Source organism: Carassius auratus, chromosome 41 (assembly GCF_003368295.1).
Source record: "Carassius auratus strain Wakin chromosome 41, ASM336829v1, whole genome shotgun sequence".
Lineage (NCBI taxonomy): Eukaryota > Metazoa > Chordata > Actinopteri > Cypriniformes > Cyprinidae > Carassius > Carassius auratus.
The window spans coordinates 14913729-14925965 of record NC_039283.1 but is presented as its reverse complement, the minus strand read 5'-3'; the positions used below and the strand labels follow the sequence as shown (position 1 = coordinate 14925965).

General features: G+C 39.6%; 1 protein-coding gene across 3 annotated transcripts; it reads left to right on the top strand.

Moving 5' to 3' along the window:
• The first annotated feature begins 8230 nt into the window (after positions 1-8230).
• On the top strand, positions 8231-10086 carry LOC113060186 (twist-related protein-like). Of its 3 annotated transcripts, none has more exons than XM_026229080.1 (2): positions 8231-8919; positions 9588-10086. In XM_026229080.1, exons 1-2 carry the CDS (start codon positions 8503-8505, stop codon positions 9636-9638), a joined length of 468 nt encoding a protein of 155 aa, XP_026084865.1. In that variant the 5' UTR covers positions 8231-8502; the 3' UTR covers positions 9639-10086. The 3 variants fall into 3 exon arrangements, with proteins under 3 accessions (XP_026084865.1, XP_026084867.1, XP_026084864.1); XM_026229082.1 differs by having other exon boundaries at positions 8238-8864; XM_026229079.1 differs by having other exon boundaries at positions 8270-9049.
• Positions 10087-12237: the final 2151 nt, after the last annotated feature.

Genomic DNA, 12237 nt, shown 5'->3' with positions numbered 1-12237 from the left:
TTTGGTGACCCCAACTGTCATTGCACACACACCAACAAAAACGCATCCAGTAATACAACTCAAGTCCAGATAAGTATGCTGATAACTAAGATTCATGGCATGCTTTAAAGTTACAGACCAAAAACCATTGTTGGCTAACATTGGTCACAAGTTTTGTGACTCTTATTGGTAACAATGGAATATGCAACCAAAGTTGCTTTTGGGAAAAGCACCCCAGGGCTGCTTAACTACCATAGTATGCAGCACGGTTGAAGAAATTAACTAGTTGGTTACATTCATGGTGGCGCGTCCACAAGCAGCGGCTTCTCTCTGTCCCAACAGAACAGTGTTTTGGGGGTTTTTGTCTTGTGAGTCGCAGTATTTTTGTATGTCGTCATCGCGTCTAGCTGTTTGTAAGCGTGCATACAGTAACAAATTTATGCTCGATGTCGGCAGAACCGCATTTTTACAGTTAAACTCTGCGCACGCGGAACAGCTATGGGATCTCGATCTGCTACGGAGGCCTACAACATCACCGACCCACATGACTGCTTCTCGCCCACAGTGGAAGTGCCACAAGCGGTGTGAGAGGAAGCAGAAGAGGGGTAAGCGCGGAGGTATCCGGACTAGGCTAACGGCTAACCCACACAAGCCATCTATCCCCACCATCGTACTGGCTAATGTATGCTCGTTGGACAATAAACTGGACTACATTCGATTATTACATTCAACTCAGAGGACTGTAAGAGACTGTTGTGTTTTTGTGTTCACAGAAACATGGCTCAGCAACAGCGTTCCAGACTGTGCTATTCAGTTCGACCAGCAGACGTGCTATCGAGGTGGACAGAGCTCTCGTCGCGGAAGGAAAAATCTGCGATGGCTAGCATGGTGTTTACATCAATGACGCGTGGTGCCATGATGCTATTGTAATCTGCAAACACTGCTCACCCCTGGTGGAGTTAATGATTATTAAGTGCCGGCCATTCTCTCTGCAGAGGGAATATACTCCCATACTGCTCATTCCGGTTTACATTCCCCCGAACAACATCAACAGCAACAGGAACGACGCACTAAATAAACTCTACCAGCACATCAGTGAGCTGCAGACAGCACACCCTGATGCTTTTCTCATCATAGCTGGGGATTTCAACCATGCCAACTTTCCAATACGAGGTAATAATATTTTGGACTTTGTTTACACCACACAGAGAGGAGCTTACGAAACTGCCTACATCAACAAGTGTATTGAAAACAAAAACCATCACTGTCCGGGCCAATCAGAAGCATTGGATGACAGGGGAGGTCTACAGACTCCTGAAGACACGGAACGCTGCCTTCAGAGCTGAAGATGAGATGTGCAGAACAGCCAGGGCCAACCTGTCCCGCTGCATCAGAGAGGCTAAGAGATAGCACTCTGGGAGGGTAGCCCATCAATTCACCGACAGCAGAGGCACTAGGAGCCTGTGGCAGGGGATACAGACCATTGAGGTCTACAAGCTCCCACCACGGACCTGTGACAGCAACATCTCTCTGCTGAACGAGCTGAACACCTTCTTCGCTCACTTTGAGCAAAAAAAAACAGAACCACTGCACAGAAGACTCCCCCTCTACCCGGCGACCAGGTGATGATGCTGACCCCAGACAGCATGAGGAGATCTTTCAGCAGGATCAGTGCACTCAAAGCTCCGGGTCCTTACAACATCCCTGGGCGTGTACTGAGAGACTGTGCAGCAGAACTCACTGATGTCTTTACAGACATTTTCAACATCTTACTTAGTCAGGCTGTTATTCCCACATGTTTCAAAACTACCACCATCATTCAAATTCCCAAGAAGCCATCTCCATCCTGCTTCAATGACTACCATCCTGTTGCACTTACTTCCATCCTCATGAAGTGCTTTGAACGGCTAGTCATGCACCACATCAAGTCTGCCCTCCCCCTCTCCCTGGACCCCTTCCAGTTTGCATATTGGCCCAACCAGTCGACCGATGATGCCATCTCCACTGCCATCCACTCAGCACTCACACATCTGGACAAAAAGGACTCATACGCCAGAATGCTGTTCATAGACTTCAGTTCAGCATTCAACACAATCATCCCTCAACAGCTCATTCACAAACTGGTCCAGCTGGGGCTCAACACTTCGCTGTGCAACTGGCTGTTGGACTTTCTGACTGGAAGACCTCAGGCAGTACGGGTCGGCAACAACACATCCACCACCATCACACTGAACACTGGGGCCCCCCAAGGATGTGTGCTGAGCCCCCTCCTCTTCACTTTGCTGACCCACGACTGCACACCATCACACAACTCCAACCTCTTCATTAAGTTTGCGGATGACACGACTGTGGTGGGTCTCATTAGCAACAAAGATGAAACAAACTACAGAAGCGAGGTGAGCCACCTGGCCAGATGGTGCAGTGACAACAATCTCTCTCTGAATGTGGAAAAGACTAAGGAGATTGTTGTTGACTTCAGGAGAGCACACACTCAGCACGTCCTCTGACCATCAATGGTGAAACTGTGGAGAGAGTGAGCAGCACCAAGTTCATGGGTGTGCACATCACAGAGGACCTCTCCTGTACTGAAAACACAGCAGCACTGGCCAAGAAATCACAACAGTGTCTTTACTTCCTCCACAAACTGAGAAGAGCCAGTGCCCTGCCCCCCATCATGTACACCTTCTACAGAGGCACTATTGAAAGCATCCTGATGAGCTGCATCACTGTGTGGTATGGCGCCTGCAACGTGTACTGCCGAAAGACTCTGCAACGCATAGTGAGAGCAGCTGAGAAGATCATTGGTGTCTCTTTACCCTCCCTCCAGAACATTTATGGAACCCGTCTCACTCGCAAAGCCCTCTGCATCTCAGGTGATCCCACCCACCCATCACACAGCTTCTTCACCCTGCGGCCATCAGGGAGGAGACTGCGGAGTCTCCAGTCCAGGACCAGCAGACTGAAGGATAGCTTCATCCATCAGGCTGTCAGGAGGCTGAACTTGCTCCCGAACTTGCCCCCTGTCCCTGTTCTGCCCCAGGCACCACTGAACTATGACCCCCCCACCCCCCCCCACCCCCCCAGATCCCTCATGTCCATATCATTCTACACCCCCCCATACTTATATACAATGGCATGCTCCAGTCTCTTTGTGCAGCATTGGTCTGTTCACTACCTCATTCACCATGGAACTGACATCATTCTACTATCTCATCAGTCAGTAAAATATAATAACTGCTCTTGAGCCCTTTGACAATTTATAAGACTGAATAAGCTTATTTTTTGCACTAAAAATCTTTTATCTGCACTGTTTGTTCACTTCACTGATTTGCACTCTATCTGCCATGTGCCTTGCACTGCTTTATTTAACTTTATTTTAAATTTGATTGTCTTTTTTACATTCCCTTATTGTATAGTTGTTTCTTATATTTTATATTTGATCTAGATTTTTAGGCTCTACTGTTAATGTTATCTGTATGCACCGGGGGTCTGAGAGTAAACGCAATTTCGATTATCTGTATGTATGTAGTGTTAGTGTACATGTGGAAGAAGTGACAATAAAGCAGACTTAACTTGACTAGTTGTTTCTTGAGACTGTAGTAACATATTTACCATCTTTGTCATTTCAACCAAGTTGGTTCAGCAAGATAGCACTATAGTTAATGCATAACTTCAGCTAATTATTTGACTCAAGATCACAATTAATATGAAAGGATTGTAGTTAATTTACAGGAAACAACAGAAATTGGCATACTCCTATAGACTTGGTTCATTCTCCAAAATACAAAACATGGTATCTGATGACTACCCAGCAATCACAGAAAGTTCCTCTAATGTTCCCACTTGGTTATTTTTGGGAACCAGAAATTGTTAACCGGATACTTCACTATTTTTGATCCCCGCTATTTTGCTTTATTTGATATATGATTCATCCCAGATTCCCTCTTACATCATTCTACATGTTTTTCTTTGCATTCATGTATATGCACACTCTTCAAAAATTATGTTGATTATTAACACACTTACCTAAATATATAAATTGAAAACTTAAATGCAATAAAAGATGCATGTTAACTTGCTTGTTGTGCCCAAGAGCATAATCTGTGTTTGTCTACAAGTCATACTAACTAGAAGCTATGCTTCTAATAATAGGTTGAGATGCTTTTTGCAAATGTTTTTTGGATATATGCTATCAGAAAATCAAGTATCATTTGCTGATAATGTTAGTCAATGCATTAACCTTAACTGGGCAATGTAAATGGCATCTGTTATTGTTCTCACTGTGCCACAGATACCCTGCCATTTACTTTACTGAAAAACATAATTACTTTTAAAACTAAAATACCACAGTTTGTGTATATGTGTGTGGTCTGGCATGGCATACTGAGTAATGATTTGGACTGGTATGGAGCGACTCAGTGGCCCCAGTAACATTAAAATAATAGAACAGTGTCTAATTTAAAAACATAAAGCATATATCGGGCCTCAGACAGATTTATTGTATACATTTGTCAGTTTTGCTAAAATTTTTATCACTGATAAAAAGGCAAATAATGTTTAATGACTTGACTATGTAAACAGTATATTCATATATATATATATGGTGTATACGGTGTGTGTACAAACAACCAGTCAGTATAAATGAGTAATAAGTTGGAACATCAAGTACATAAAACTTAAAATAAATAAAACTCTCAATGCCACACGATTTCAAAGCCATCAAAATGCTGTTCTTTTTTTTTACTATACAACTGTCTGTCATCGCAATGTCAGTTCTACTCATAATATATTTCACAGGACTCCCACTGCGCAATGTGACATCAGAGTGATGTCTTTTTCATGTAATTTTTGGACGTCCAAATTCGGTCCAAATGACGTCCAAGTTGGGTCATTGTTGGACGTCTAAATAGTGGACCTAGTTTTGACGTCAAATAGATGTTCAGAAATGGTCATGGACCGACGGGCCTAACATCTGCATGCCAATTTGACGTCCAATGTTTAGTGGGCTTGGATAGGTAGTTGACCTGCTAAATATATTTCTGCTAAATAGCGACAGTCACTCACATGAGTTTTTGGCTTTTGATTTCCTTTAACTATCAGCGAGTTGAAAATCACATATTGTGTGTGACTGCACTATGTGATTTTAGGCAATATTTTTCCTAGCCCACTGTTTTCTGGAGACACCTGACAAAAACACATAATCCTAGGCAAATCGGTGTGAATTATCAAAGCAATCTGAGAGAAGCATCTATGCATCTCCAGTGCTCCCCAAAACTCTGCAGGCTAAATATCTGGACCTATCTGTGATTCTGAGTCTGGCAGTGTGAATGTCTTTTGACTTAAAGGAACATTGGATGACGACCTACAGTCATAATCTGTACAGTGTAATATGTGACACTCACTTGCCATTCCATCATGAAATGTGCAAACCACAGCAACTTCACGACCTAGAACAGTCACAGAGTGTGAAAGGAACAGCGATCCAATAAGTTAATTAAAAAAATAAAATACTTTTGTAGTGTATCGGTTAACTCTTCTATTCAAGAGTCTCCATTAAAAGGTTAATTACCAGGCCACTTAAAAGAGTCATTTGCTTGTAAATTCACCTACAGTGGCTGTGCTGTGTTCGTATTTTGTTTGAATTTCACAAGGACAATTAGCAAGATATCCTGTCATTATTTTGCAGTACGTCTATTTTAAAAAATGTTGTGGCGCTGGTGATTCAAAAGCTGTGCCTGAAACAGCCTTTATGGAGCACAGTAGAATTACTTTTGGCTTCTTTTCACTCTTGGCCTCTTTTTCATTCTGACATTGTGAACATATTTATATTTTAAACTGCTCTCTTAATAGCTGATTTTGCTTGGCTCATGTCTCAGTATTCCACCAAGACAAACGCAAACTCAAAACCGCCATGTGCCACTTCTCTGTTACTCATCCAGCCACATCCAAACCAGCACAGCAGTCCACAGTGAAAACACTCATTCATAGTCCTGTCCTCAGATCAGGCTATATTCTTCCTCGCCTCTCTAATTTTCACTATTTTGGGGGGCCAGACAGGTCCTATCAGGATTCTGTATGATATCTGGAGTCTGCCTCTCATCGTGACGTTAGTTCATTTGAGGGCCTTAATATAATGAGAATAAACTGCTAACCAAAACCCTCCAGCAAACAGCTCTCCAGCACCTGAAGAAAAGATGTTTAAAAATAAGAAATGAATGTTTTCACCCACTGACTGACTTTATTTTGGTTTCTTAAGCAATATAATCCTCAAAAATGTTGTAAAAATCTGCTCAGTTAACATTTATCTGTTTGCCTTTCTGTTTTTGTAACTCTCCATTATCTATATTTCTATCTATCAGTCTACTGCTCAGAATATCCCACCTAGAAATTATCTACAGGCCTGGTTGTCTTTTCAAGTATAGCCTTCAATGTTAAATGGTAGAACAACTTGGTGGCAAATCATGAGAAAGTTACTGATATGGCAATGAGCCTTCAACATTTTGCCTTCCCTTCAAGAACATTCGCTGATGAGGAAGTAGTGAATATGAGAACAGTCAATAAGGCAAGCATATAGTAAAACATTGCTGGCTTGTTTCACTGCTTGACATGAGTGAAAGCCCGCAGAGACAAGATTGTTCGTTTCACAGTACTGCTAGATGATAATGCAGTTATTAGAGGCTTCAGTGATGTGCTTTAGTTTTAGAGCAGTGCTGGATCCGGCCTTGCACTCTGTGCAGAGGGAGGAGCTGTAAAATATCAGATTCTTGGACTCTATTTTTGAGTCAGAGCATGAATCATCATCACATACTTAGTATGAGTCAAAATCCTCACTCACTCAGCAGTCCTGCACAGGGAAATCGATTATATGCCACGTGTGTGGCATTAGATGTACCCTGTATAATGTGAATCCAGGACTTGTCTTTTAAGAGACATGAGGAGCTGAAACAGGACTGCACAAACATTGGACTGAGCCAAACCAAAATCCCCTAACGTGTTTATCAATCCCCTGCCCAAGCTGCACAAAATTGTGCAACATCTTTAAACTATGCAAGAGGTGAATATTGGACATTACCAAGATAATTGGTATGGCTTTAGCACAAATGTTATAGCATTATCTGCTGGTTGCTAAAAGACCTTCAGATATACTAGAGTGATGATGTCCCTGGATTGGAACATGAAGCATCACAGGTTGTGAGACAAGAGAGACAAGTGTTTCTTCTTTGTCTTGAGATCTGCATGTTCTACATATGAGGAATTGAAATTATTACTCCCAGGTGAGATGGAAAAGTGTAAACTGTAAATGTTAAAAGTTGTATTGGATACATAGTCTTCCAGATCAGTATGGATTTCTGATGGATTTCAAGATACGTTGTGTTTTATCTGATGTAGATCACTGCCAAGCACTTATAACGCTCGTATTACGAATTTGGAATGTTAAAAAAAAAAAAAAAAAACCTACAACCAGAATATCACGACCCCTGGTGGAAAACGTTAATGAGTTCACTTTTTATAAACAAAACTATAAAATTACAAATCTGTGCAGTGTTACGGTGGGCGTTATTTTATTGATGTGTTAAAAGTATATAGATTCTGATCATTTACGCTTGACATGTTTAGGTTGTATGTCTTGGTTTGGGTTATGCATTGTTCTTCCAAGTAAAAGTCTGTCACAATCAAGATTATGTAATCTATAACTCATGGAAATTACTGTATATACAATATATATATATATATATATATATATATATATATATATATATATATATATATATATATATATATATATATATATATATATATATATATATATATTTATTTTTTATTTTTTTTAGATGTGGTATTTTCAGACATACTTATACATGTATAATTCCTAAACACATATCAACCTGAACCTGACAGACCAGACACATCTTCGTCTTGTTATTGCCTGCATTGTATTCGTCAGGCGTGAGTTTAGCCTAGTTATGTTTCTCAGTGGTTTCTCATTCTTTTTGAATTTGGATTTTCGTCTCAAAGACCAAATGTTGTGGTCACTGTGCATTTCAGTTCTAAAACAATATGTTCGTGTGATGAAATAACCAATAACCGAATGAGGTTATAATTACACAGGAAATGCCGAGTTGATTCTAAAATGTACTGACTGTACATTGTTTTAACATCTAATCAAAGCACAACAAATCATTTGTCTTTCTTTTCTTTTTTTTTTTTTTCTTTTTCTTTTTCTATTCACCAAAGAACTGTCAGACTTGTCAAGGAAAATATCTTGAGTTTAAAAGAAAAGTTTCCCCCACCCTCTTTCTCGCGTCTTAAGCCTTCTTGGCCAATCATCTCTCTTCTCACAAACACTTAACCAGACTATAAGAGCTCCCCAACTTTTGTCCTTTCAACCTAACTTAAAGTTGCTTGGAATCCCGGATACCTAGTTATTTCCTCCACAATTTACAACGCACGCTTGGAATTGTATTTCACCCTCATGAGGGAATAGCGTCTTGTTCGCAGGCGCTTTCAGCAGACTTGAACGAGATGCCCGAAGAGCCCGCGCGAGACTCCTCCAGTTCCCCCGTGTCTCCTGCGGATAGCCTCAGCAACAGCGACGGAGAGGCCGACATACCACCGAAGAGGTGCGGAAGGAAAAGACGGTCGACTAGGAAAAACGGAGAGGATTCCGATAGCTCGACCCTTGGGAAAAGGGGGAAAAAGTCTAGCAACAGCAGCAACAGCCCTCAGTCTTTTGAGGACCTGCAGACGCAGCGCGTGATGGCGAACGTGCGCGAGCGGCAGAGGACGCAGTCGCTCAACGATGCGTTTGCGGCGCTGCGCAAAATCATCCCCACTTTACCCTCCGACAAACTGAGCAAAATACAGACGCTAAAACTCGCCGCCAGGTACATCGATTTTCTCTGTCAGGTTCTACAGAGTGACGAGCTGGACTCCAAGATGGCAAGTTGTAGTTATGTTGCTCACGAGCGTTTGAGCTACGCGTTCTCGGTTTGGAGGATGGAGGGGGCTTGGTCCATGTCTGCATCTCACTAGTGTGCAGGGAAACTTTTTGTTTGTTTGTTTTCAGATGGTACGCTTTCACAACATCTTTCGTCTTTAATGATGTATTAATGTAAAAATTTGAGTAAGATCTCGCAAAACATTTACTTCGTTCTTCACGTTTACGCACACGTTGTAAAGCCAACAACTGTTGCATGTGTTTCAGATCGTCTGGATTTGTATACCATCAGCATGGCTTGTTATTTTTATTTATTTATTTATTTATTTTTGACAATGCCTCTCTCTTTTGATATAGTTATTGAGCAAATGAATAAAAAGAAATAATGAATATTGGTCAAAATGTAGCTTAACTCTAATAAAGTTGAGAAGTTGCTAAACAGCTATTGCATGTAATGTAACTGAATTGTTTAGAAATGCGGCCTGTTGTAGTACAAATTTTCAACAGTCGAATACAATTATTATTATTATTATTATTATTATTATTATTATTATTATTATTATTATTATTATTATTATTATTATTATTTTCTCAAAACAAATATGTTACTGTAAATAATGTTTTGCTTGTCGCAAACATTGTCCCGCCTAAACCATGTTGTTATTCGCAGGTGAAAGCCAAGAGCTTGGAAAACACGAGGAGCTATGCGCCGGCACAGTGATAGATTCCTTTATAATCTTGGGGAAAACTGCAAATGTTCCAAAAGAGGTCATGGCTATTATCGGGAGAAGGCCACGGACAGGGAATTGTTGTGCGTGCGCTGCATACGGACTTCCTCGAGAGAGTTATTATTGACGACGAATGTTAGAAATGTGTGCATATGCATGTCTTTTATTTTTGTTTGTTTTTTAAGACTCAGCTGTGCAATGCTTTCTTGGAGAAAGTGAAATTGCATCGCAAGGACTGTCGATGAGAAGATGGGGAATGATGCCTCTAGTTCGAATCCTGTGCAAAATATAACGTTTTAATACATTTCTATTTATTTATTGATGACACACTTTTTGAAATGAAGGCAAATGTTTCCTGTGTCGAAATGCATTCTTATTTTTTGTTACTTTTGTAAATAAATGCGTATTTCTGTAATAAAGATGAATAACTTTTAAGACATATTTTACGTTAGCATTAAAATCCATTCACTTTATTCGTGTGTACGATTTAGGAATATTAAGTAAAGATTTAGAAGAAACTTAGTTTAGCCTTATTATGACAAATGATTTCAATAGTTATATCTAAAAATAATAATAATACGAATAATTGCATGAGTTGGTTAACAGGCCAAGAGTTTAGAGACGAAAATACATATAATGAAATTGAAAAACTAGAAAGAAAAAGAAAAAAAAAATGAGCAAGTCATCGTTTCAGTACTTTCAGTAAAAAAAAAAAAAAAAAAAAAAAAAGGTAAAGGAAAAGGAAAAGGTGTCAGTATTTAACAGTACAATACACATTTTGTTTAATTCATTTAATACAGTATGCAAAATGTTATAGTACAAGAGAAAAAAAATGGTCCGTTATGACATTAGAATAGGTACATTATAGATGAAATTGCATTATTTAAAATAGTCTCGATTGCATGAAATATCGAGTTTTATTCAGATAGGTCTGGGTGATTCTGACTTTTATGATTTAGTTGGCTGACATTCATCTAAAATGTATTTATAGACGTATATGGGTTCAACAATATGTAATGTTAGTTCATGGGGGGCGGGGTACAAAAAGAAGGAGGAGGGGGAGAGGGAACATGACAAGAAAACAGGTTTATAATCATAGCATGTACTTAAAAAACACAGTAATATATACTGTAAAAAAACACCATCCATATATATATATATATATATTGCAGTTGCACACAGAGCTCCCCAAATGCACACGTGCGTCACAGGGTCAAACCCCAAGGGATTGCAATGGATGCATATAGCCAGAGGCTGCTCCAAAAATACTGTGTTAGAGGGAAAAGACTTGCTTTTGTCTGTTTGTTTTGCTATTGTCCAGTTTTGTTCATTTTCAAAAATAATTGCATTGAATTTTATAAAAGTACATATAATTTTCTAGATAAAATCAAAGGATTAATTTCCTTGATTAAAAGCCTTAAATGCGTTTTGTCTTGCTATGACTACGAAAGGCCTATGGGATTTGTTTGCTACGTTCGTGTAGCCTATTGAACCACACATATATCGTCAATTGCGTTTAGTTTTATGTGAAGTCTGGGGAAGTATTTTGGAATCATGGAATATTAAAATAAAAGCACGTGCACGTTTGAAGGTGTGTAATTGGGTTTTGAGGCATGTGCGGAATTCCCAGATGTCTATGAAATTTAAGCTGCCTCCAGCAGGACATGAAAAGGTGGGGTGTATGAAGCTGCCCTGTATGCTGAGCAACTGTAATGTCAACCTAAATAAAATTCCCCTCGACGTCCATACAAACAAATTGCAAATGTAGTTTTTAACGAATAATTTATGGTGGGTAACTCTTCTAATCGCTCTAATATTGGTTTAAATAATAATACACATTTCCCGTTTTTACACAAACAACATGAAGATCCAAGTGAACTAAAGGAGAAAACTGGACCAAAGTTTGAGTTCATTTCCACTTGTAAGGCATTTGGCAGATGGACGTTAGAGGCACACGAATGAAATTTATTTTGAACAGATGTTAGCATTTTAGAGTCACGTGAATTGAACAGATGTTCAGATGTTGAGGTCCGCCTTTAAATAGACTATACTGAAAATCTTAGAAAACAAAGCGTTGCCTTTTCTTGAAGGGATAGAGCGCGTGGAGTGACGCCGGTTGTGAATATAATACGATTTTTGCTCTAAATCACAGCCCGTGGGATCCGGTGTCGAGAAGAAAGCGCGTGGGAGTTTCCAAAAAAAAGTAACCCGTGTAGAATTGCTGTTCTTACAGGTACTGTACATCATGTTGCTTTTCCGACATCATTGTGCATATGTCTGACGCTTGATTGTTTGTTTGTTTGTCTTGTTTGAATGAGATTGTGGCCTATGGCCTAGGCTACTTGTCAGAAATAAGAATGACAACCTGTAGTTTTAAATGATAGTAATACTTTGACATTTAAAGTTCCAGACTGTACTAATATATAATTTAATGTAGCATTTAATCACAAGATTGTTTTTATTATAGCCCATAATGATTTTTGAGTCGTAAAGCTGCTCTGCTGTCTCCGTTTGAATAGCCTTCCTAAACCTGCGTAAACTTGTGCAAAATTATGTTTATGTTATTTTTTAATATAGGCTATTTTCATTATC